The 26,826-nt window shown below is 42.5% G+C and overlaps 1 protein-coding gene across 3 annotated transcripts; it reads left to right on the forward strand.

Moving 5' to 3' along the window:
* Nucleotides 1–759: 759 nt before the first annotated feature.
* Nucleotides 760–25,270, forward strand: map3k4 (mitogen-activated protein kinase kinase kinase 4). Of its 3 annotated transcripts, none has more exons than XM_086259782.1 (27): nucleotides 760–1,056; nucleotides 6,675–6,865; nucleotides 6,972–8,362; nucleotides 10,055–10,315; nucleotides 10,482–10,634; nucleotides 10,715–10,872; nucleotides 11,010–11,126; nucleotides 11,220–11,319; nucleotides 11,486–11,569; nucleotides 11,675–11,944; nucleotides 12,044–12,193; nucleotides 12,555–12,716; nucleotides 14,062–14,195; nucleotides 14,710–14,788; nucleotides 14,879–14,957; nucleotides 17,708–17,804; nucleotides 18,104–18,226; nucleotides 19,512–19,612; nucleotides 19,705–19,785; nucleotides 19,905–20,096; nucleotides 20,184–20,254; nucleotides 20,360–20,476; nucleotides 20,555–20,714; nucleotides 20,805–20,927; nucleotides 21,306–21,412; nucleotides 24,074–24,253; nucleotides 24,345–25,270. In XM_086259782.1, exons 1-27 carry the CDS (start codon nucleotides 1,025–1,027, stop codon nucleotides 24,363–24,365), a joined length of 4,734 nt encoding a protein of 1,577 aa, XP_086115908.1. In that variant the 5' UTR covers nucleotides 760–1,024; the 3' UTR covers nucleotides 24,366–25,270. The 3 variants fall into 3 exon arrangements, with proteins under 3 accessions (XP_086115908.1, XP_086115909.1, XP_086115910.1); XM_086259784.1 differs by lacking the exon at nucleotides 760–1,056 and adding an exon at nucleotides 1,162–1,329; XM_086259783.1 differs by lacking the exon at nucleotides 18,104–18,226 and having other exon boundaries at nucleotides 761–1,056.
* The last annotated feature ends 1,556 nt before the right edge of the window (nucleotides 25,271–26,826 follow it).

The following is a 26,826-nucleotide window of genomic DNA, read 5'->3' on the forward strand; positions in this document are numbered from 1 at the left end:
CTAATCTGATTGTTATCTTGCCTTAAAACGTGTTTCCCTGTGTCATTCCTTAATTCAAAAGGCACTTGATTTGACTTGGGCTTATTCTTATTCCTACTTTTAAAAATATCAATGTTAAAAAATTAAAAGTTTTTACAGAGCAAAAGTGAAGCGTCTCCACATGAACACACACACACACACACACACACACACACACACACACACACACACACACACACAGAGAAGTAATCACTGCAGTCTTCTCTGGAAAATGGGAGGGCTGTTTATCTCAGCAGTAATGTCAGCAGTTCACTTTCCTGCTTAAAGAGAAAGAACCTATGGTACTGATCCAGTCATTCTCAGTGTTGTGATTCATACATTAGTACATTACATTTTATACATTCTACAAAGGATAAAGAAAGGAAGCCATGTATTTTTATATTGTCTTTATTTAGGTAAATTCTCGCATTAGTCCACAAATTACATATGAATGTTCACCATATTTTACACAGGATCCATGACAATGAAGATGAAATTTATTAATAATAATTCATTTATTTATTTTTTTCTCTATCCTGTCGCAAACACACCCACTCGTGAACTTTTAATTAAAAATAACCAAACGCAACCACAGTCTTTTCACGCAATGAACACTTTTTTTCACAGCTCTGTATAACAAGTGGTTTCGAGTGTAATTCATCATATCAGTCAAGTGGTGACAATGTGATGACTGTTGTAAGTGCGTCAACTGCGATTGCTCTCTGAGGATAAAAACGAGCACTCCGACCCTGCACTGATGGCCGAAGATGATCCCTCCGAGTTGCCGTAGCGCTGCAAGGCTGTGGCACTCCTCCTTCAATGAACGGTGGAAAGATGGCGACAGCATACGCACAAGCGAGAGTCGACTGTACCGGCGGATAAAAAGTGCTGTAAAGAGACAAAATCCACCTCCTTTGCAGAGATTTAGCGGTGCAAAGTGTGTTTGATATAGCTAAGACATGGTATAGCCCATGCACAGCTTGAAATAAGGAGCCGCCGCTTTGTTATGGAGCCGCCGGATCGGAACAAGCCCAGCAGGTAAGCGATTTCGTTGAACAGACACTTTATCGCCAGGATTTCGCAGTTGCCGAATAGTGAGCTAGCCATGACACTGCAGTCGGAGCGCTTGCGCATCCAGCAGAAATCGACTTCCTGTCAAATAGTGATACCCGTGCAGTTAATGCATTTGCAGAACACTAGTTGTAAACTTTTTGGAGAAACACTTTCCGGGGGAGCTTGCTGCATATAATTTATTCCCAAGCAGTGCTCGGTTGGCCGTGAGAGAGCCAAAAATGCTCACCAAATACTGAGGTAGCGTTATTAACAATTACCAACCGCTATAACAGTGCAACAGTCCCAGCTAGCTAACATCCACATTAGCCGCCGCTAGTCAGTTTATTGTTCAGGCGCAAGTTTGTTGACAGAAACTGAGGAGGCTGAAACTGCGTTAGTTTTGCACTGCAGGGCTCTAAATGGGGACTTGAATATATATTTTTTTATTATTTTGTCTCGCCGAGCTGTGCATTTCCCTTCCAGTAACAGAAAAGCAAAAACTTCGCTACTGTAGCTAGCATGTTGCTTCACTGTTATTGTTAACTCCGTGGGTACATTCGGCGCCGGTGCTGGACGTTGAATCTGCGCTTTCAGACTTGGTGCATTTCATGTTGGCTCACTATTACTGCAGGAATACGAGTGTGGTTGATAACATGTCGCAAACGTGCCGCGCTGCGGATGTTTGGGCGTACTGTATGCACTCAAGTGCAAAGTTAGTGCGCGATATATTTTGTGCAATCGCGCAGAAGACCGCGTTTTAACCAGAGTCTCAGGAGATTTCGATATGGGCGCATCTGGTAATCGAAATGCCGCAGTGTTTGCCCCTGACCGCTGGCGACAGACCCTCAGGAATCTGCTGTTGTGTCTTCCCCTCTCCTCCTCCTCCTCCTCCTCCTCCTCCTTCTCTCATGCAGTTTTTTGGGAGGGGGGGGGGGGCAGAGCGAGAAGCATTTTTCATGTTGGATCAGCTCTTGTCATCTGCCATAATCACATTTTTTGAGTAAATAGCCAGTCTTTTCCTTTTTGGTGGCTATTTCGGTAATGATTGCGTAGCAGCCACTTGTTATTACCTTGCGCTTTTGTGGTCACTCAGTCGAAGTGGATACACAAACAGCTCGCGTGATTGTGCAACATTGGCCCTGAGTTAGTATATTGCTGTCCGACATGACTGCATGAAGAAAATTGATGAGCCAGTGGCCACATTATTGCTGAGAGTATGTTGGTTATGTTGATGTTACGTTTAGTTTGTGCACCAGCAGATGAAAAGGTAACCGTTGCTCTATGGGAGCTCACGCAAACGCTCAGCGGTGTTTTACTAGTTAACAAATGTTTTAAGTGAGTCTAAATCTGTCTCTCCTGCAGGGATTGCTTTCCTGCTGTTTCTATAGTAATGGGACTACTATGAACTGCCAGCAAAACTTGTAAACAGCAGAGTTTACATGTTCCAGGCTGCAAGGTTTGCACAGAAGCGACATTAGTTCAGCGTCTAGCGTGCTCCATGATGCATGGCTCTGCATATACATTTAAACTGCAGACTGAAAAGACAACAACAAATAAGTTTGCTTTTAGTCTTCTCGGCTATCTACCTCTTTGAGCTTATATAAGATTGTTTCGCACCAACAGCTATTTTAAGAAACATCAGTTATGTGCTCGCTCTGCAGTTGAAGGCTATCCCTATCTTTGCAAGTACAGAGGTCCTTTGTCAATAATGTCTCGTTCTCAAAGTCAGTCTGAAGACACTGTGGCTCACAAGCATTCCAGAGATTTCAGGATGTGGTGTGCTATGTGCAGTAGATAGCTGCCTGGAGCCCCGTAGGCGCACATTGGGCAGAACTCATTAATGCTTCGCTTTTGCCAGGAGCACAGGCTGTAGAATACAGATGGATCATCCTCTAGCATTTCCTATCTGCATCCTGTCTTTGCCCACACCTGCTTTAGAGAAAGAAACTAACACTCTCACAGGCTGCCACTCTCATCTGTCATTTCCTTTTAAACAATAGCACTTTTGTAACTGCTGAACTGTGGCAACTGATGTTGCTAATGCAGGAGAGCGACCGTGTAATAAAAATGATTAAGCACCGCTGAATACCATGTTTGTCTATTTTGAATACATGCTTTATAATGTGCACAGCTGCAGAACAGGGTGCAAGTTTGAAACTAAAAGAGGTGTTGCTTATTTCTCTCTGCAGTTTCAGATTACGTTTCAAAGGTGGAGCAGACTGCTGCTTTCACCGCATTTATAATGCATGCGTCATAAGGTGAAAAACATGTCATTACACCATTTAGCATTTAACTCGCGCTCCAGCCGACAGTGTGCAAACAGCGTCTGCTTTAGCTGCCGCTGGTGCAGTCTTTTCTTAGACCAAGACTGTTCCCTGTGGTGAGCAAAGTACAAGTCCAGATATTAATCAAAGCAGTGTTTTAGAAATAAGTTCACTTTTTTTTCTGGAGCTATGAATCAGAGTGCGTTTAGTGACAAAATCAAACTTCTTAGCTGTGCATTAACAGTGTGCTTTGCATAGTTAGTGCATGCAGGAGAAGTTGGGAGGTCACGCTGTTCCAGCAAAGGGTGTGGTGAAGTACATCTTGTTCATTGTTTCTGAATTCTGTCAGCTTACGATGCAAAAACTGATTGCTGCTTCAGCTCTGCCAGTTTATCAGGCGTTAACAGCACGTCAGGAATGCTTAATGTTGCACACACGTGTGCTGCATTTCCACGGAGCCCACCAATTGCTTTTTAATCTTACGCGCTCAGCAGTGAACGATGGTTTGAAATTAGTACCCCGCAGATGCATGCTTTTTACAGTGGGGGGGGGGGGGGGGGGGGGGTAATTCAAAACTGTATTTAGCCTACCAGTTAGGCATCAGTTATGGCAGCATGACCTAATTACAGCAAAGTGTGCTCTTACAAAAACCCGACCACCTTCTCCTCCTTTTCCTCTCTGTGGAAAAAAAACAAAAACAAAAGTCCCCTTTAGTTTGGGCATTGTGAGCAAGTGTGCTCACTAACCAGCTGTGTGGTATTCAGCCGTGGGCCTCACGGGCCACGTGTCAGCGTTATACAATAGAGAGCCCCTTGCTGGTACAATAGTGTGGATGGTTTGTGTCAAAGGTCAGCCCCCCCGCGACTCTGGCAGCCCTTGGTATCTCTGCTTCAGTCGCTATACAGAAAAGACTCTCGATTTTTGTGCCGTTTATTATTCACTTAGTGTTCTGCCTGGGGCTTTAGCATTCCACTGGCCTTTATGGGAGCCCCAATGAGCCATCAGATGAGCCATTGAGAGCAGCCAGACACCATCTGCAGTGATTATTCACTATCAGCAGCCAGGCAGGGACAGCTTGAAGACCACAGTGCTGCTATGGTTAACTGCAGGACACACATGCTGGTAACTTTGTGCAGCCTGTAAGTAGGTTAAGAAATTCACAAGACAAATTTGCGTATCCCTTCCTGCAACGGCACAGCCTGTGCTCGAAGCGTGTCATGGCAACCTAACAAACAACCGGCCCCAGTGGCGTCATTGGTTCCGCTCTCATTCCTGAATGATTGAATCACAATGTTCTGCGTAGAGGAGTACGTTTTTAAAACTTGGTCTCATTCCCTCGCTCACATGTATGTACTATTTCTGTCCTTTTTCTCACATGGACACACACACACATCCAGGCTTTCGAATGTTTACAAATGCGCACACAATGTGATCACTTGTGACACACGCACGCACGCACATGCCGTAGGAGTTTTTGAAGCATAACAGGTTTTTAAATGCGTTCTCGTACTAATGCAGGAGTACGGTGTGTATTTCAGCGTTCAGCAGTTTTTGTAAATCTGCTTTCTTCTTGCAGCTTCCTGATACCTGTCTCAATTATCGCATAACAAAAACCAAACTCATTTGTCTGTTGTTGTGATTAATGCCTTTATTGTAAGGAACACAGTTGCCTACTGTGCATGCACACTGGAAAGTACTGCACGGCGTTTTGTCCGTCTCTTGCAGAACAAGTTCCCTCACAGTACACTCATAGAGTACATTCATAATGAAGTCAGTGTGCTTTCATTTAAGGGTTGATCTGCGATTTGTTCTGTGACTGTTCTGGGTAAACTGGTTGTGCTGTCACGGAGATTAAGATAAGATAAGATAACCTTTATTAGTCCCACACGTGGGAAATTTGTTGGTTGTTAGAGGTATTGACAAAAAATGTCAAATATTTTAAAACAAAAGGGCTTATTTCCAGTGAAGTTACGAGAACATATCTAAAGCATTCAAGTCGGTAGGTCCAACAAGTTAACATCTGAGTTTATAGGCTGTTTCACAAGATGGGAGCTTCTAAGTGCTTAAATAATTCAAGACATTTTCCATGAACAGAAACTTGCTGTTCACTTTGCAGTGACCCTGAGAATGACGGTTGTTTTGTGAGAACAGGTATTCGTGATTGCAGCTAATCTTGCACATGCAGCATTTTCAGCAGGTGTTCTGACCTGTGTCTGCCTGCATGTAGCTCCACAGCTGCTCCCACACACTCTCTCTCTCTGCATGTGTATGTGTGGAGAGTCACATAGGCATTCTGCCGGGGGGGGGCAGATGGGTGAAAGAACTGCAGCCCCGTCCACTCACACTCCCCAGGTGACAGCGACACACCCATCCCCCGGTTTGAAGCTGCCAGCACACAGGCTAACAGGCACGTGTAGGGGAATGCCTTTGAGTCAGATGATCAGCAGAGGCACACATGGTGACTTGCATAAATATAATAGATGTCACCCGTTTTCATTTGCCTCCCCTTCTTCCCCATTGTTTTATTTTGGCTGGGTCAGCCCTTGTAACCTTTCTCTCTAATCCTATTAAAAAAAACCTCTCAGAAAGGCCTTAGGGCACAGAGCTTTGACATTGTAATCTGGAAAGGCGTGGTGCTCTTCCACATTACTACCCCTCCCCTTTTCCCCTTTTTTCCCACAAGGAAGTGTTTCGAGTGTTTGTAATCTTTCCTTTCTGCAGAATTAGCTGCTACAGCCTTTCAGAATTCTGGTAAGCGCCTGTGGTATCCAATATTTATTGTTTCCTCAAGATTTACTGGAATCTCCTGGGGGTGTTATGCTGTTTTGCATAAGAACCATATTTGCATGCAACTGTGCAGTATGACTTAGACAGATTTAATGATGGGTTACTATAACTCCCTTTTTGGTCAAGCTATGTTTACCAAGACACACACAAACAGTTTGATATCCTGCACCTGGATGCCTGTGGTCATGCACAGACTATTGCAGCCAGAGAGATTCCCCCCTCCAGGGCAGACAAGTCGTCACACTGCTGTGCGTAGCAGCAGACGTTCAGTCTAGCTGCAGTTTAGCAGCCTGTCTCCTGTGGCATTCAGGATTTGCTGCACAGTCTGTTATTGGTGCAAACAGACGAGCACTATTTGACCTTGTGCACACATTTCTTAGGTCGTGCTTGTGATATGAATGAAATGGTTTCATAATGCCAAGTCGTTGTGTCTCCAAATCTAGTTTCTGTTCCAGGTAACAGTTCTTATGCATATAGGCCAGTCTAATTTAAATATGCAGATCTTGCTCAGACCAATGGGTTGTCTTTTCTGTTGTCATTCATGCCTGACAGGCAGGCCAAGCCAGTGGAAGATGCATCCCTACGGAGCCAAGAAGTGGCTGAATCCTGTGACTCTCCCAGTGAGGAAGAGGAAGCTCTGTATGGGACATCACCTCCATATAACGCCCGTCAGGTGAAACACATGTCTAGCAAACACCTGAGGAACAGTCAGGGGAGGAGCGCTGGGGGGTCTCCAAACAAATGTAAGTTAGTAAATCGATTTTACAGATAAATGTGTACTTAGAAACCCCACATTACATGCAGGTTTTACACACAGTGTTCTGACTGGAAGTCTGTTTCTTTTCCCAGCTGACGCCAGCTCATCTGCCCTGAAGGACAGTCCCAAGGCAGTGGAGACATCTAAGGAGCACAGCTACAAACAGGGCAAGAAGCTGAGGTCTGCACAGCGCTCCACAGAGAGAGACCACAAGAAGACATTTGAAGGCTCATTTATGCTGGATCCCCTCTCAAAGCCCCTCATGGAAACCAGAAAACATTACTTGAGTTTGGGCTGCAGTCGCAGTCTTCCTGTGTCTATGCCCCATATGTCCCGCACCCACCGGCAGACCTCAAGGACAGATTGTCCTGCTGATCGCCTCAAATTCTTTGAAACTCTGCGGCTGCTGCTCAAGCTCACATCTATGTCCTCCAAGAGGAAAGAGAAGGAGCAGAGAGGCCTGGAGAACATGCCTTACTTGGGTCACAATAATGAGGTTATTTGGCTGGAGCTGCAGGCATGGCACGCACGGCGTTCCACCGGTGACCAAGACCTTTTCCTTTTCACTGCCCGCCAAGCTATCCCTGACATCATTAACGAGGTTCTGCACTTTAAAGTCAACTATGACAGCCTGATAGGGGCTCAGTGTTCAGAGTCTCAAGCAATTCAGGGGGACTATCAGAGAGTCCCTGATCTAGTTTGTGAAGAGAAGAGGGAGCTTACTGTAGCAGAGAGCAACCACTGTGGAGTAGATCCCTGGGGCTTTAGGGCCTGCCCCTCATCAACAATGAATGCAGCAGAGCCTCTTGGCTCTGGCGCTGATTGCAGGGAGCATCTTCAACGTCAGCGGCTGGCATTTGAGCAGGTCAAGCGAGTTATGGAACTGCTGGAGTCTGTGGAAGCTTTGTACCCCTCTTTGCAGGCCTTACAAAGGGACTACGAAAAGTATGCAGCACGAGACTTTCAAGGCAGGGTGCAGGCGCTCTGTCTGTGGCTCAATATCACCCAGGACCTAAACCAGAAGCTGCGCGTTATGGCCACAGTGTTGGGCATCCATGACTTATCCCGTATCGGGTGGCCCGTCTTTGAGATCCCTTCACCTCGCTGTTCTCGCGGAAACGAAGATGAAGAGAATGACGACGACGACGAGAACGACTCGATAACCACTTTTACCACAGAAAGTGACATCGAGGACAATGGAGAAGCGAGTCCTGTCACAGAGGGAGAGTTGTCTCCCACCCTGACTCCTAAATTTGCCCGTTTGTTGTCCGAAGATGAATTTCTTCCAAATGCTACTTCAGGAAATGCAGAAGCATCCGTGGGAGGAGGGGTGTTCTGCCCAACATCCATCTACAGACCATTTGTGGATAAAGCTCTAAAACAGATGGGACTACGTAAACTGATCCTCAGACTGCACAAACTGATGGATCGCTCTCTTCAGAGGTCCAGAGCAGCACTGCTCCGCCACACTCTTGCACTAGAGGTGAGGCTGTTATTCTAAGAAATCTGGTAATAAAAAGGAGTCACATTAGTAAAGCTACATCTGGGTGTGTCATATATCCAGGCCCTGCTGGTTAATGACTTAGTTACTTTTCTATAAATCAATTAACAGCCATATGATGTTTTGTTTTGTTTTTTTTGTTTTTTTACAGATCGAGCTTTTTCTTGTTTACAAAATATTTATAAACAAAATAAAAATAGAACCAAGTTATAGAAATGATTAAACAAATTAAAGCCAAATTAATTTTACCACAAGCTCTGCAACAGAATTATTTGAAGTGTGATCGTCATTGTATGTTAAATATAATTGGTTAATTAAGCTGCTGTGACTGTTTTGGTCATTTGAATCTTTAATATAAAAGAAGAAAAGATTAAAAAGATATAAAAGATTTATCAGTATCATTCTACTGATAGATACTGATACATTGATTTCTAAAATTGGATTGGTAGTTTAAGTTGTCATTGAGAACAGTAATGGCTTGTAAGCACCAAATACTCAAAAGGGGTTCACAAGTCGGCCCAGGTAAAACCCCCTACTCACGCCAAGTCATAAACAATTGGGCTGACTTGTCTTATCTGCATTACCTGGCACGTCGTTAGCATATGTATAGAGTTTTAAGTAGGGGGGTTATGTTTGCGCTGCCCTTAAGGAATGTAGTCTGTGAGATGTGGTTAGCTGCACATCTGCTTGCCAACTTTTTTTCAGATGCTGATGAAAGGCTAATTATTTCCTTTGTTTAATTTATTTAAAGTAAAATACTTTGAGGTTCTGCCAATTAATATAATGGTATATATTACGCATTGTTTGCATGCTGTGGATTGTAACAGACTGTTTCCCAAACATCTGTTCAATCGTAATTTATTGTAAACAGTGAAACAAGATAATCAAATGCATTTTTCAGTAACAACATTCTTTGTAGAAAAAAAGGAAACACTAGGAAATGAAAATTTTGTTTTTAATCAATTATTTACAAGAATTAATTTCAAGGAATCAAAGTTTAATTCATTGCACTCTAGAGCTGAATTGCAACATGACAACTGAGTGGCCTCATAATTCATGCAAAAATGTATTTGTTATTAAGTATGTGTGGTTTTTCTAAGCGGATCTATACCCAGAAAGTTGATTCTGTTCAGTGGGTGAAATATTTTGTCATTCAGCTGAGAAACAGTGAAGTTTCTCCCACTAAAAATGTAACATTCAGATAAACAGAATCAACTTTCTGGGATTTCCTTGCGAGGATGATTAAGCATGCATCAAGACAAATGGGTACGTAGTATAGAGCTTTGCACTAGCAAAAGATCCCTGATTTGACCCCACGCGGAGAAACAATTCCTTTTAGGGTTTCCATCAGTGAGAAAAAAATCAAACATGCAGAGCTGCCTGCTGTTGCAACCCATTGTGAATAACAGAGCAGACAAAAGTAGAATTCAGTGTGTGTGTGTTTTTTTTCCCCAGTTAAAGCAATGATACAGTAAATTAGTTCTAAACAGCTGAATAGCATTTTTGTCCACAGAAGCAGTGTAGCAACTTGTTATATTGTTTGTATGTTAATATAATTTAATTAGTCACTTGAGGAAACCTCATTTCGAGAAGTTCTTACAGGTAGAAGCTTACAAGAAGTCCCCTTCCTCCGAGACTTTCTTAATTAAGTTCACACTCCTCTTCCACTTGTAGTTTGCAGACTTTCCAGACCCAATGCTGTACAGCGATTACCTGCCTGAGCTGTCACGACACGGTCAGTTCAGCGGTCCTGCTGACCCTGAGCTCGGAGCGGACCAGGTGTCCTGGGCAGATCTGCTGGACATGGATCTTCCATCCTTCCGGCCAGCGTTCCTCGTACTGTGTAGAGTCCTCCTCAACGTCATTCATGAATGCCTTAAACTGCGACTTGAACAGAGGCCCGCTGGAGAGCCCTCGCTGCTCAGTATCAAACAGGCAAGCAGCTGTCCAAGTCCTTGCTTTTTTCTCCTCAGTTTTAGTTTATAACTTCTCAACAGTCCTGTGATGCCTGCAAACATGCAGTTTAAACTTTTGGTGAACAATTAGCCTTAACATTTGTTGTACACAAGTGTTCTTACATGCGTTTGCTTGTGCTCTGCAGTTGGTGCGCGAGTGTAAAGAGGTCCTTAAAGGAGGTCTTCTGATGAAGCAGTATTATCAGTTCATGCTGCATGGTGTGGTGACTGACGCTCAGGGCTTGCAAATAAACGCCAATATTGATGAATTTGAAGAAGATCTTCACAAGATGTTGGTGGTAAGTTTCCCAGCCATTCTCCCGCCTCTATTTTCAAACTGTAGTTGGTGATTATTCACCGTGTACTGCTTTTTGTGCAGGTTTACTTTGACTACATGCACAGCTGGATCCAGATGTTGCAGCAGCTGCCTCAGGCCTCTCATAGCTTGAAGAACCTGTTGGAAGAGGAGTGGCACTTCACCAAGGTCATCACTCCTTACATCCGTGGAGGAGAGGCCCAGTCTGGGAAGCTTTTTTGGTGAGTGAACCCGCAGTCGGTCAGAAATGTGCCATTTTTAAAACCGAGTGACCGCATTCTTGTTTTAGTCACGGCGCCTGCTTGCAGAAGTTTATTAATCATTTATATAAAACTGAGCAGTGTTCCGCTCTCTGCAGTGACATTGCTGGGATGCTGCTCAAATCCACTGGAGAGTTCCTTGATGCTGGTCTGAAAAAGAGTGATAATGAATTCTGGGAAAGTGCGGATGACAGCACCGCCTCAGATGAGATCAGGTGAGGATGATTTCAAGATTTCATCAAGTTTTTATTGATGTTTTTGTCCCACTGCATTTTGATTTTAAACTCTGAAGCTTTTAATTTTTGCAGGCGGTCCGTTGTTGAGACTAGTCGGTCTCTTAAAGAGCTGTTCCACGAGGCCAGGGAGCGAGCATCTAAGGCCCTGGGCTTTGCCAAAATGCTTCGTAAGGTGAGAAACTGACATAGGAAAGACTATTCACTTCCTTGACTTAAAAAGAAAAAAAGAAGATGCAACAGTACTGGCTTTGCAGTTTGTCTGTCACCCTGTTTTCTCTGTTTGCCGAAGCACCGGGATTGTGTTTTGACACGTAGTTTGTGTGCACCCTTCTCTGCAGGACTTGGAGGTTGCTGCAGATTTCACTATCACTAACGGTGTTACTTGTCTCCTCGAGGCACTGAAGAAAAGAAACTATGTCAAGGTGTTTATTTTGTTTTGCTTTTATTATATTTTATTTTGCCAGTTTCTGATCTTCCTTCTGCCCTGGGGTTATTTATGTAACTGTTTAACCCCCCCCCCCCCCCAGGTTCAGATTCCGGGCTTGGAAGAGCTTCAGGTTTTTGTCCCCTGTGGCTTGATGAATCAGCGACCCGTCATCCTGCAGCTTCTTAATGCTGCAGCTGGCAAAGACTGTTCTAAAGAGCCAGATGAAATCGCTGAGGACGAGGCCTACCTGCTCATGAGCAAACACAAAGCTGGGGATTCCACCACTGATTCTGACTGGGCTCAGTGGGATGGACAGCTTCTCAAGCTGGTCCCACAGATGGAAACTGTTGACACTTTAAGGGCCATGAAGGTTTGTGGCATTTCTAAATTCAGTCTGTGTGCAAGTGTGTGCGTCTGCCTGTTTGTACCTGACGTTTATGTGTCTCACAATGGTTCGATATGCTTTCAGGTAGAGAACATGCTGTTGATAGTGATGCAGTCAGCTCACCTGGTGGTTCAGAGAAAGGTTTTTCAGCAGTCCATGGAGGATGTGCTTACTCCTAACCGAGAGCAAACATCGAGTCAGCCCCTCATCGCAGGCGCTCTGGAAGAGCTCAAGGTGCTTATATAACCACATGCTTGACATCTAACCCATGGTTTATTCTGTGTTGTTGTGCAGACAGGTGCATGTCGGTGTCCTACTTTCAAATCAGTTTTTATAGCAACTGCTATCAGCTACCCTGAATTTCTGCCCTATTAACATTAGATAAAAAGAAGAAACAGAATCATTTTCAGGTCATATTTTAGAAGTGCTTCCTAAATGGAAGCCACTAAACTTTCAGCAACTTTATCTGTTACTTTCAAAATAAAAATCTCACGTGGCTGCACTTGATAATAAATACATGCATTAATAATCATTTTTATGAAAAAGGTTTTAAACATGTCTCTTTCTTTTCTCGTGTTTCTCTCTCCTTTCACAGAATGAGGCACTGCAGCTATGCATTAAGATAAGGCATGCCATTGACTGCGTAGATAACATGTTTACCACAGAGTTTAAGGCCGAGATCGACGAGTCCGAGTCAGCCACTCTGAATCATTACTACAGGGAGGCGATGACACAAGGCTACAACTTTGCCTTCGAGGTAAAAGACTGGAAAAGTGTGGGCAGATGCTGTGTCTCAATTCCTGTTGCTGCACGCTTGCTATTTTAAGTACATAAATGCACTCAAACTGAGAAGTACAGCTACATACAGTACTGTGCAAAGGCTTTGAGCAGAAGCAGTGATTTATTGAAACATACATGGAAATCCAGCATGTAAGGTAGGGCTGGTATTAAGTTTAACATCCAGGCATCCATGAAAACAGAAGTTATTAAATTTAACGGAGTTAGAAGTTAACAGGAAGTTAGCTCGCTAGTTTACACCTAAACATTTCATACCATGTTCTGACTGAGATTTTTGAAACGAATTAAAACGTACAGCTCTGCTACCACTTCTGACATAAATGAAGACAGAAAACTAAACAGCAGTGGCGTTTGAGGGGTTACTGAAGTTGGACTACCTGGTATATAATGTTGTGCTACATGATTGCTAGCGACACAGCTATGTTAGCACAACATTAGCACAGTGAAGCTGGAGGATGAACGCCAACTTTTCTTCCACTCGATAAAAGTTAACGTGAGGGATTCTGGTAGTCAGGGACAAATGCAATCGCATAGCAGGATGCTATACACGGGCCAAACTTCAGTCAGGAGAACAACTGAGATTTTTCATCCACAATACAAGGTTAGTTATTAATATACTGCAACAACATGGGAACAGAACAGCTGCGAGAGAATTCAACATTATTGAATCAATGTTATGGAAGTGGAGGAAGCACAGTTCTTGGCTTTCCCCATATTTCAAAAGTGCTTCATCTCTTTGCTATGACTGTCGCCCGGCATAATTTGCAGATGATAATGGTTGTAGCCGCTGCAATGCTTTCGACCAAAACAGGTGCAGCTTGATGACATCATCAACATGCGCTATCGCGATAGAGCGGTATAGTCAAAATCCCTAACGTTGGCCAAATTTATATCGTTTCTATCGTATATCGTTTATATCGCCCACCCCTAATGTAAGGCATAGGAATAGTTTTTCAGGCTTTTTGAAGGGCATTCTTTGGATGTTGGCTGCCTTTGTTCCATTCTCAATCAACTTGACTGTACTTTGATAATCTTTCAGTTTTTTATGACTTATTTTATAAATATAACAAAACAAATTTCCTCTGAAAACGGTCAGGCATAAAGACTGGACTGAAAATGGATGAAAAAATGAGCCAGGGCCCAAAGAAAAACTTTGAAAGACCTTCAAAAAGCCAGGAGAACCACTGTAATGTAACTGTAATGTAGTCTGGCTCCCTAGAAGCAAAATACAAAGAAATGAAGGAATGACTCAGGACTTTTGCACAGTTGTTTAGCATCTTATCAGTCTCTTTTTTTGCTTCCAGTATCACAAGGAGGTGGTGCGTCTGATGTCAGGAGAGTTCAGACAGAGGATCGGGGACCGTTACATAGCTTTTGCCCGCAAATGGATGACCTATGTCCTGACCAAATGTGAGAGTGGCAGGGGCACCAAACCCAGGTAAGATGTTCCTATCAGCTGAACACTTATTGTTCACTGTGCTCCTTCCTGAGTATCTGCTCTGCTTGGTAGTCTTCTGGTTTGCAATATGCTACTCAGGGATGCTTTTTGTAGCTAAAGCCAGGCCTACTGGTTGAGTATTAAGCTATAAGATTTTTATTCTGCTGCTGCCATATTTATTCACTGTGGAAAACTCACAATGTTCATTAAAGATGAGCTCTTTGTCAAGAGCTTTTCCTTTGAGCCATGACTCGTTACTATGGCAACCTTGCACTCTTAATGCAGTGAAGAATTTGACAGAAGCATGACATTTTGGATAGTGTCTAATAATAGTGTGACAAATACTCAAACAAAAACAGTCCCGGTTAACTCTGGGTATGAGTCAGTTGTCATATTAGTGCTTCCTGTCTTAAATGCTTAAAAAAACTAAACCACCCCCCCATAAATCATTAACTAAACATTCTGTTGTGGTTTGTTTTTGCATGCACGGATTAACAATGTTTCGCTTCCACAGGTGGGCGACTCAGGGTTTTGACTTTCTTCAAGCTATTGAGCCTGCCTTTATATCAGAATTACCAGAGGATGACTTCCTGGTAAGTATAGTTTCCTACGACATAAACAATAGGCATGCTTGGAATACAATATTTTTATACTAACTGAAAATTTATGTTGTGTTTCTTCAGAACTTACAAGCCTTGATGAATGAATGTATTGGACATGTGATTGGAAAACCCCATAGCCCTGTTACTGGCCTGTACTTTGGTAAGAAGCTTTTCCACAATAGCATCTTCCATATCAGGATTGATTTCAGGTTATACGCTGCAAGTTTACAATCTGGATGCCATGGAGAGGACACTGCTACACAAAGCAGACACAGCAGCAATGACATTACAGTTCAGTTCACATAGAATATTAAAAAAGTGTGTGTGTGTCTTGAAGTTGACTTTAACTTCTTTAACCTCCTAAGTCCTGAACTCTTCCACTACATGCATTTTTAATTTCTCTTTGATATTTGAGCATATTGGGACCCGATGAATGTAAAAACAAAGAATTACCAGATTTCTTTTTTTCTTTTACCTAATTTTTGTTTTTAGGAAAAATAAGAGCCACATATGAGGATATTCATTTAAAATTTTGATAGAACAGTAGCTGCATAATGTCCTCGTAAGTGGATATCAGGCCCTTGTAGAGCAAAATTGAGTATTTTGGTCTAAATAACCCAAAATGTGATGTCCACATATGTGGGCGCCAGGTCCTAGGAGGTTAAAGTAAATGAGTAAAAATATGAAAATCTGAGGAGTCCTGTTATGACATTACTTGTTACATAATGCACGTTAAGTGTTTATGGAAAAATAATTCTACCACCAAATAATGTTTTTATGGAAAAGGTGTTATGTTATTGGAAAATTAGATATGAAGTTGGCAAACTAGTACCAGAATAAAGCAAAATGTTGCTACATCTATGTCTTTGATGGAGTAAAGTACCGTATTTCCCGGACTACAAAGCGCACCTGAATATTAGCCGCACAAGCTAAAATCAGGGGAAAATCCTGTTTTGTACATACATTAGCCGCACCTGACTAAAAGCCGCAGGTGTTTCAATGTTGACTTATCATATGTAAGAGAATATGCACAAAGGGAATTGTCAGGAAAGAGACGGCTGTTTGGAGACACACCCCTTTTATTAATATTTTGAAAAACAAGTTATGGGTACATATTTGCACATGTAGTACATAACAGTAACCTACAGCACACCAGAAAAATAGATTCAGACTACCTTTTAGGCTCAGGTGCAGCGACACGGCTTTAACAAGAAGAAAAGTCAGTCATTCACCATCTTTCTCTTCTTCCTGCGCTCTAAAACCACCAAAGTCCTCTTCTCCAGTGTCGGATACAAACAGGCTCAGGATGGCTTCGTCATCCACTCTCCGCTTCTCTCCTTCGTTATCACTTTCAAAACCAAAGAAATCCTCATTGTCAGTGTCAGAGTCGAACACCCTCAGAAGGGCCGTGGCGGTGTCCTCCTCTCCATCATGCAGCAGTCCAGCCCTTCAAAATCCGTTGGTGATCGTGGATGTTTTCGCACTTTTCCACGCTGTCAGAATCCACCGGTGGAGTTGGGCATAACTTGCTTTTCGCAAGTTTATCGCCGCTCGTCATCCATGCCTCCCGCTGAATGCGTAGCGCTACTTTGAAGTTTGTTTTTCGCGCTACTTCGTACGGCACTACGTTGCCTGGCGGACGGACATGTGACTAACATACCACTCTTGAACCCCGATCCTTCCGCCAGGCAACGTAGTGCCGTACAACAGCGGAACACACAAAACAAATCGTCTTACGATATGACAAAAATCACGGACAATCCATAGAAAAGCCACACCTGACTAAAAGCCGCAGGGTTCAAAGCTTGTGCAAAAAGTAGCGGCTTATAGCCCGACAATTACGGTAGTTCAGCACAGTGGTATATGATTATAGACCATCAATTAAAGTTGGGATGTTGTGTAAAATGTAAAGAAAACCTCTCATAAACCCAGATTTTATTTACAATCAAGCGTAGAAAAAAAGCTAATTTGATGAAATTGATTAACTGACTTTGATGACAGCAACATGAATCAAAAAAGTGGGGACAGGCATAACATCCCCTCTTCCTGTACAAATGCTCCATAAATGTCTGAACTCAGGAGACCGGTTTCTGTACTTTTGGGAGAGACGTGTTGTCCCATTCTTGTCTGATATTGTCCTGTCTGGATTCTAGCTGCTCCTGGGTCTTATTTGTCATATTTTTTGTTTCATGCTGTGCCAAATGCTTTATGCTGGAGAAAGGTCCGGGCAGCAGGGAGGCCAGTTCAGCACCTAGATTCTTCTTTTAGAAAGCTACGCTGTTGTAATAGCTCCAGTATGCGGTTGCTTCAATTCATTTAAAAAGATTTCTGGCCCAAAGAAGACGACAGCATCTCCAGATCACACGTCGATGTTCACGTCTTCATGTTTGCATGTTAGAGCTTTAACCTGCTTTTGTGACTCCTACAGTAAACTGTGTTCACAGCCAGACAGGATCATGTCTGTTTTTGGGCCTCAGGGCCCAAAGTTTACCGGTATCCAGTTGATTTTCAGCTTTGCTCTTTGTGTCCTTCGAATCCTTTGATGATATTATGAACTGCAGATAATGAGATATTCAAAGTTTACATTAAATTACATCATCAGTTAAATTACTTCCAATACATTAACTTAGATTTTTGCTCTATAATTTGTAGACAGTCTTTTGCAGATTGGTGAACCTCTTTCTGTGTTTTATTGAGGATAAAATATGGCTTTATGAGATTAGTAAATCATTGCAATTTAATACAGTGTTCCAACTTTTTTCGTACTGGAGTCATAAAAACATGACTTAGATATCTTGTTACTGCTAACTAATTTCTCATTCCCATGATTTAAACCCAGTGATGATCTGTTTTTTGGGGGGAGGGTTTGGACAATTGAATAAATTTAGCATTTGTTGTTTTTCTTTTCAGGTCCCAGAAATAGTCCTCGTCCTGTAAAGTTGGTGGGTCGTTGCCATAGTGATCCACCAAACCCCCCTCTGATCATCCCTAACGCTGAAGGGTTCAGGTGGGTGACTGCAGTTTTAAGTTTTTCAACACTTTTTCTTTTAATGTTTAAACTCTGTCCTGCATGGCTTTGCTTTTTTACCTTCTAATGTTTTTTCTGGCTAGTTAAGCTTGTGAAACATTTGAGCTTCTTTGTTTGTGCGTGTGTGTGTGGTGTGCTCTGTGTGTGTGAGAGTGAGTGTGCATATCTGTCCGTGAACCAGCCACCCAGTCACACACCTACATATAACTTCACACATCCCATGCAAGCCACCTTACCTCCCAAGGCAGCGCTCCTCAGTTTGTTTTTTCACCACACAGCTCTCGAAGTCTCCCCTGTGATCTCCGGAACCAGCTGTTCCCAAACGGCCCTCGCCCTGTCCCTCAGGGACCGGGGGAACAGAGCCACACCAAAGCACCCGGCAGCACCCCCAATGACGTCAGGTAGCTTTGCCCCCCTCCCAAAGAAGAAACTGTTGTCAGAGTTCAGCTCGGTCAAAAAAAGGGGGAAAAAACCCAAAAGCTGTCAGAAATGTTTTTGTAAGGCTTCTGTAAATGGAGGAAGAAATGCTTCATGTTATTTATTAACTGCAAGATCCAGGACATTTTGTTCTGTACTGAAGAGTTTAAAGCCAAAAAGTATTTTACCTAATTATCAAATCTGGGATGTCCTGCCAGTGTATATCCTTAACGGTAAATTAAAAAAACGTAAAGAATGAAACACTTCTAAGCTTCTGATTGCATATAAACCAACAATATTTGGGAAATTTTGGGAAATATTCGATTGACTGTTGTACAATGAAAGTCACACACAGGCTCCACATCAGGGCATCACAGATGCAGATGATCAGTCTGTTTGATTTAGTTTAATTGCTTACGTTTTTAAGCTATTTGACTTTAGATCAAATGAAATAACAAGGCATTTCCATTTTACCTTAAATGTATGTGTAATTAATTCATAGCATGCCTGTAAGATTACAATTATTCTAGTCTCGAGGCTTGATACACAGTGATTTGCATGGCTATAAAAAAACACAGATTTAAAATGTAGCCTCCTAAAATGTAGTCCTGCAAAAATGTCAACAACTCCAAAAAAAGAAGACTTCCACAGGTCTACTGATTAAGGGAAGAGGCTGTGATTGTTGTGCATGGTGTGAAAACGAACACTACTTCACTGAAGGAGTTGGCTATGAATTCTGCTTTTTAGTGTTATCCACATCTGTCTTGCTTTGATGCTGGTGACTGACTGCTTTTAGAATTCCTGGTGCATTAGTACAGAAATCCGAGCATGCATACTAAAGGTCTTATCTTCAAGTGTGAATGCCACTGATGAATGCTGAGCTGTTAATGGCTTTCATAAGGCCCTCTCTAATTAATCTATATCTTCAACATCTCCTGAATTCAGATTCTTTCCTTCTGAATTTGTAGTAATCTGTTAAATCATGTAATTTACAGTATTAAGTTTCATTATGAACACAAGTCTGGGGAAAAAAGCTTTAATTAAGATGCCTTTAGAAAAAAATGTTACATTTTCCTCCGTTTATTTAAAGATAAAGAAAACATTCAGTGCAAAATGTATCTAGAGTGTACTGTTAAAAAGCTTATAAAGTAAAGTTCCTTCTTGGTAGATGAGATTGCACTAACTTGCGCCAGACCGAAACACTCCATCTGAATAAGTAGTTTTTGATTGAATCACAGCATTGCATCAGTTTCTTCTTTGTCTTTGCAGAGGATCCAGTTTCCATGAGAATGACCGGCTGTCATCAGTTGCAGCAGAGTTGAATTTCAGGTCTCTGAGCCGCCACTCCAGCCCTACAGAGGACAGAGAAGGTGGGAGCTTTCAGCGATCTATGGTGTTTGATCTGCTTTGCATATTAGCCTTCCTTGTCTGAATCTTCTTTTCTTTTCCTTTCTTACTTTAGAACCTTCGTATCCTAAGGGAGACCCTAACAGTTCTTCACGCAGAAGCTGGGAGCTCCGCACCTTCATCAGCCAGTCCAAGGGTGAGATTATTTAGGGATAGGTACCAAAATCTGGTGCTACAAGTCACAGAACTACTATTAACTAAATCACAGCAGAAATGTTTCCAGAGTTTAAATATTAATCCTGTCTCCTTTCTCAGACACAGCAGCGCGGCAAAGCCCCATGGAGGCCGTCCGTCTCTCCATTCGCAAATTCGAAGAGAAACGCTACGCCGTGATGAAGCAACGCAACATCATCGGCCAGGTGTGCCACACACCCAAGTCGTACGACAACGTCATGCAAGTTGGGCTCAGGAAAGTGACCTTCAAGTGGCAGAGGGGCAATAAGATAGGTACGACTTTGGTGTGACTGTTTTTGATTATGATGCAGTTTAACACTCTTGCAAACACAAATGTGATGCCTTTGTGCTTGATCACAGGTGAGGGCCAGTATGGGAAGGTGTATACCTGTATCAATGTTGACACCGGCGAGCTGATGGCTATGAAGGAGGTATGCGCTTCATCTAGTTGGAATTCAATAGTATTAACAGATCATAGTGACTGTTGATGTTAACAGACATTTCTCATTCTCTTTTTTTTTTTTGCCTCCACTAAGATCCGATTCCAACCAAACGATCACAAAACAATCAAGGAGACTGCAGACGAGCTGAAAATATTCGAAGGCATTAAACACCCGAATCTTGTGCGCTACTTCGGAGTCGAGCTTCACCGGGTAAGAAGCATCAATTCAGGAAGCCACCTGTGGCACGTGGAAGTGGTGTGGTATTAATACTTGTGTGCTCACCTGTAGGAGGAGATGTACATCTTCATGGAGTACTGTGACGAGGGCACTCTGGAGGAGGTATCCCGGCTGGGGCTGCAGGAGCACGTCATCAGGCTTTACAGCAAACAGATCACTATAGCCATCAACGTCCTGCATGAACACGGCATTGTCCACCGGGATATTAAGGGTCAGCGCCATGCACTTATTCTATCTCACTGTTACTTTATTTGATCAGCAACCGTTTCCTCATCCTCCTGTTTGTTTTCGTCCCCATCAGGAGCCAACATCTTTCTGACATCATCAGGTCTGATTAAGCTGGGTGACTTTGGCTGCTCAGTAAAGTTGAGAAACAACACTCACACAATGCCAGGAGAGGTGAACAGCACTCTGGGAACAGCAGGTAACACATTAAATAAACCTGCAGTGTCAAAATATGATAATCGGCCCACCACAGATTTCAGTCTGGCTCACTGGACGGCTTTGAAAAATGTGAAAGAGCACTGTTTTCATTCATTTTGTAGCTTTTGCTTCTGATAAAGACCTCCCCCATGACCATCAATACAACACCAAAGTAAAAAAGTAATAGATAAACAATCAAATAACAGAAAGTTCTTGTTTTTTCGCAGTCTCCTGTAGAAATGTGTGATTTTTACAGTTTTGCATAATTTTCACATTTTCATGTGCTGCATTAATATTTCTGTAAAATCATTATTGCATTGTTATTATGCATTATATCATACTATTGCTATTAATATCAGATGTGTTGATATTCTTTCAGCATACATGGCACCTGAAGTTATCACCAGAGCGAAGGGAGAAGGTCACGGGCGGGCAGCAGACATTTGGAGTTTGGGCTGCGTCCTTATTGAGATGGTGACTGGAAAGGTAACAAGCTAAAGAGAGGGTTTTCCTTTTCGCACATTCAAAGCTTCACTCTGGTATTTTTCCAAGTTTTAGTAAGCTACTTCAATAGAAAGGAAATTAAATTTAATGTTGAGCTTGCCCGCAGGGGTCATGTTGTTTTCTAATTTTAACTTTTCTAATTTTAGCTTCGATTTTACAAAATGAGTGTTTTACGTTTCAATTTTTAGAGGTTTTATTAGTTTTATCAATGTTTTAGATCATTGATTGCAACGTTAAAATACACCTTAGAATAAACTAATAAACAAAGCATATAACATATAACACAACAGCTAACACATCTAAACAAATACATTATTACAGTGGAAAAAATGAAAAGTAAAAAAAAACAAAAATCAGAGTTTATCATCTTGTCCACATCCACCATCCCCGACCAGTTGCTCTAACACCTGTTATAATGAAGTGCTTTGAGAAACTGGTCCGACGTCACATCATGTCCTGCCTGCCACCCACACTCGACCCGCTCCAGTTTGCATACAGAGCTAACAGATCAACTGAAGATGCCATTGCTACAACGCTCCACACCACCATCTCTCACCTGGAAGTGCAGGGCCGTTACGCCAGGCTGCTCTTTGTTGACTTTAGCTCTGCTTTCAATACGATACTCCCGGACAGACTAATAGATAAACTGCTGGAAATTGGACTTCCTTCCACCACCTGCCGCTGGATCAGAGACTTCCTCTCAGACCGTGTACAGAGAGTTAGAGTGGGGCCTCATCTTTCCTCAGCCCTCAGCCTCAACACCGGCTCTCCACAAGGCTGTGTACTGAGTCCCCTACTGTACACTCTGTACACACATGACTGTGTTAGTTCCCACCCAGACAACACAGTCATCAAGTTTGCAGATGATACCACTGTGGTGGGGCTCATCTCAGGGGGAGATGAGACTGCATACAGAGCTGAAGTTCAGAGGCTGTCAGATTGGTGTGCAGACAACAACCTGGACCTCAATACCACCAAAACAAAAGAACTGGTAGTTGACTTCAGAAGGAGGAAGTCCGAGCTGCAGCCTGTCAGCATCAACGGGGAGTGCGTGGAAAGGGTCTCCAGTTTCAAGTTTCTGGGTGTGCACATAGACACAGACCTCCAATGGAGCTCTAACACCTCTGCGGTCTTAAAGAAGGCCCAACAGCGTCTCCACTTTCTGAGAATCCTCAGAAAAATGGACCTGAAGAAGGAGCTGCTGACCGTCTTCTACCGCTGCTCCATTGAAAGTGTGCTGACATATTGCATCGGTGTGTGGTTCTCCAGCTGCACCACAGCACACAGAAAGGCACTCCAGAGGGTCATCAACATGGCCCAAAAAATCATTGGACATCCTCTTCCCTCCCTGAAGGACCTGTACAGCACTCGCTGTCTCAAGAGGGCACGCAGCATCCTACGGGACTGCACACACCCAGGACACCGGGTGTTTAAGCTGCTGCCGTCTGGCAGGAGGTTCAGGCTGCTGAGGTCCCGAACAAATAGACTCAAGGACAGCTTTTACAACAGGGCAATAGCCCTGATCAATGTAAATAGCTGACCTGACTGGATACCTCCCTGGACTTTTTAGGGGGAGGTAACAATGTTTAAAACGATAACAATAATATTTATATTTATAACAAGGTGCAATAATAATTAATGTGCAATAATAACAGTGTGCAATACACATACACTTATTCTTCTTTTTTATACTAAGTTAATATACTGTGTTGTGTTGTTTGTTACGTTGTGATGTGTCATATCGTGTCGTGTTGTGTTATATGTAGTGCCGACGTAGGACAGTTTTTCCAATTTCATTGTACTACTGTACTATGTATGACTGTGCAATGACAATAAAGACTTATCTTATCTTACCACATCTGCCACCAAACATGCAACCTCATGCAGCCTCCACACTGCTCCACCTTTCCCCTGCTCTGTGGATTTTACTCTTTATTTGCTCAGATTTGTTCTCCACACTGTGGACTCAGCTACGGTTCCCCCGCTGTTCAGAAAAGCCAGCAACTCGCCCGGTTCTCCACATGTTGAGTCACACACTCCTCCGCTTTGACCTGCTCTGCTCTGGCTCAAAATCCCATCCTCAGCCTGGCAGCAATTATTCATCTTTTATCTAACTACAGTCCTCTTCATATTTATTTATCAATCACATGTAGCTGTAGCTCATGTTATGGCAGCACATCATGTCTGTAAACAGTCTGTAAACCTGCATGCCGCAGTAGTGGTTTTACATTATTTTCTACGGCATCCATGGTTTGAGGTAAAGGTCATAATTTCTTATTTTTTTAAGTCTAAAGTCTAAAATTCAGTATTTGATGAATAATCCTATTTTAGGAAAAGTTACACAATTTTTAAACTGCGTAAGGGGGTCAAAATGACCCCCTTTGGCAGCTCTAGTGTTTAGCTATAGGGTGCTGTTTCAGTCTGAGCTGTGACCACTTGTGCAAAAACCACTTCCAGAGTGAAGGGAGCATGGTTACTGTTGCTAATGACATGTTTGTCCCCAAACTGCAAAACATATTGCTTGTTAAGCATGATTTAACCTTTTTTTTTTTTTTTTTGTAAACCACTTCAGGAAACTCACTTAACAAAATTCAAAACCACAAGTAAAAAAAGCAACTCGTATTCGTACGTTTCTATCTGCAGAGGCCCTGGCATGAGTACGAGCACAACTTTCAGATCATGTACAAAGTGGGCATGGGCCACAAACCTCCCATCCCCGAGAAGCTGAGCACAGAAGGGAAGGACTTCCTCGGTCACTGTCTGGAGAGTGAACCCAAACGACGCTGGACAGCTAGCATGCTGCTTGACCACCCATTTGTTAAGGTGAGATGCTGGGAAGGTTAAACATTTCTAAGTTGTAATTGAATATTTCCATGGAATTCACATTATATCCCCGACCTCGCATCTGTTTCAGGTCTGCACGGATGAAGAATAAACGAAACCTCCTGTGTGGCTTTAAAGTTTACAAGTTAAAGCACTACTGTACATGTTCAAATAAGAAAAGAGAACTGTGGACACGGAGAAGCAGGAGGTTACTGCTGAAGGCACATGGATTTAAACTGAGGAAGTAATACAGTATCATTTCAGAGGACAACTGGATCTATATAGTATTGATTTGTTGTGTCTTTATCTATGGACTGAGAGAGGACGGGTGGGACTGTATATACTGTAAAAACAGAAAAAAGAATTAGTTTTAATTCCTGTATAAACAATATTGTAAAGTTAAATACCTATTGCCACATTTGTTTGGTCTCACTGGTGAAGAGATCTCTGAAAAGGCATTGAAGAATACTTGTTTTTTTCCTTTCATTTTTTTTATCAAAGGGGAATGGACAGGTGGTTGGGGGTGGGGCAAAACCTATAGCACTTTTAAACTGTTTACCCATGGGGACAGTGGAGTTACTGCTTGTCTGTCCCTCTGAGACTGAAAAGGTGTGGTAGGCCTCAAAATGGAAGGAGAGGCTGCTTTACCTTTATGAAATGAACCATCCAAATGTAATCAACAAATCGTATTGCTTGCTATTTGGCAAGCGTGGGCACTGGGAAGGATGTTTTTTTTTTTTTGTTATTCTATTTTTCTTTGCCTTTGCTGAGGAGAAAATTTCAAGTTGGAGCAATGTTCAAGTCTACTGGCCGCCAGTGAAGAGCTGTTCATGTGACTAAGGCGTTACAAAGAAAAGGAGAAACAGGGCCTGCTCTTCCTCCCTGCTGCTGAACATAAAACATTCTCACGGCCGAACACAGACACTGACACACAACTTCTGGTTCTCTGCTGCTCTCACAGTGTTTGCCATGTACAAACAATATTAATAAATGAACTCTCTTTTTTTAAAGAATGTGTTCCGTCTGTCTCTCGCCGTGAAATTTTAACTTATTATGTGTTATCCACTCACCAGTAACTATTACTGGGTCAGACCCACTTAGTCTTCAGAAATACCTCAATTCTTTGTGGCCTAGATTCAACAAGGTGATGGAAACTTTCCTCAGACATTTTGGCTCTATAACCATGACATGACTCTCCCCTCCTACCACACCCAAATGTGCGCTATTGGATTGAGATCTGACTACAGTGAACTCTTTGTCATGTTCAAAGGAAACAGACATAATTTAGGCTTTGTGACGTGTTTGAAGTAGCCATAAGAAGATTGATGCGCTTTCATTATAAGGATAGAAATGGGGAACGACAATACTCAGGTAGGCTGTGTGCTTAGAAAATATCCCCCACCTTATGTTGTTTAGGACTAATTCTGGGCCTACCATCTGAATGTCGCAGCAGATATTGAGACTCATTAAACCAGGCAATATTTTCCCAACTTTTGTTGTCTAGATTTGGTGAGCCCATGTGAATTAGAGCCTCAGTTTCCTGCTCTTAGCTGACAGGAGTGGTTGGGGTGTGGTCTTCTGCTGCTGTTGTAAATGGCCTGTATTTATATAGCGCTTTACTAGTCCCTAAGGATCCCAAAGCGCTTTACATATCCAGTCATCCACCCATTCACACACTGGGTTGTAGCCCATCTGCTTCAAGGTTTGATGTGTTGTGCATTCAGAGATACTTTACCTCATACCTTGTTTGCAACAAGGGGTTGTTAGAGTTGCTGTTGCCTTTCTATCAACTATAAACCCTAGAGATGGCTGGGCAGGAAAATCCTAGTAGATGAGCTGTTTCTGAAATACTCAGACCAGCAAATCTGTCACCAACAACCAACCGTGCCACATTAAAAGTCACTGAAATCACCTTTCTTGCTTATTGTGATGTTCGGTCATCTTGACCTGCATGGCAAATTGCACTGAGCTGTTACCATGTGACTGGTGAACAAGCACTGGAACCGTGAGTGTATTTCATAATGCAATCTTTGATCCATAGCAAAACAGCTCTGTGCTTTTTCTTCTTCTTACATTTTCAACATCTGAAGACCAGTGCCAAGAAAAACACAAGTGGTGAAACTGGTAGCTGTTAATGTAAAATCATCTGAGTTGGAGGAAAGTGTTGAACTTTGTATTACCAAAGCGTCTCTGCCAGTCTCAGTCAAACTTCCAGGGGAGCTGAGAGTATATTTAGAATTTCACATGCGCAAATCAGAATGAAGGGAGGACAGTTTTGCGCGGGACGTTTCCCACAGTAAATTTCTTTTATGTGAATTTTTCCTTCAATACATGAAGAAAATATAGCGTCAAGACCCCGGTTATGTCTGTGCCTGTATCAACTCTTAATAATCCATCAGTTTAATGTGTCCTTGACCTTGCATTTACAATAAATACTCTGTTTCCTCAAGCTAATGACATTAGAAAACTACATTTCACGTGAATAAATAAGATAAACAGATAAGAATAGACCTTAATTCGCTAGTCTTATTTTCTGTATGATAGTGTTTGCTGTATTTTACCCCAATAAGCCA

The sequence above is a fragment of the Aulonocara sp. 'chitande type north' Nkhata Bay genome, linkage group LG13 (genome assembly GCF_057382095.1).
Source record: "Aulonocara sp. 'chitande type north' Nkhata Bay isolate Kocher_YH1m ecotype deep benthic linkage group LG13, A_spYH_male_GT1.1, whole genome shotgun sequence".
In the NCBI taxonomy this organism is placed as follows: domain Eukaryota; kingdom Metazoa; phylum Chordata; class Actinopteri; order Cichliformes; family Cichlidae; genus Aulonocara; species Aulonocara sp. 'chitande type north' Nkhata Bay.

What these genes read in the sequence shown, in the direction of transcription:
- map3k4 (XM_086259782.1), top strand. Translation starts at nt 1,025, where the DNA reads ATGGAGCCGCCGGATCGGAACAAGCCCAGCAG. An exon ending in TGTTACTGGCCTGTACTTTG is followed by an intron (nt 14,958 to 17,707) that starts GTAAGAAGCTTT and finishes TTTTCTTTTCAG; the next exon opens with GTCCCAGAAATAGTCCTCGT. An exon ending in GCAGAGGGGCAATAAGATAG is followed by an intron (nt 20,097 to 20,183) that starts GTACGACTTTGG and finishes GCTTGATCACAG; the next exon opens with GTGAGGGCCAGTATGGGAAG.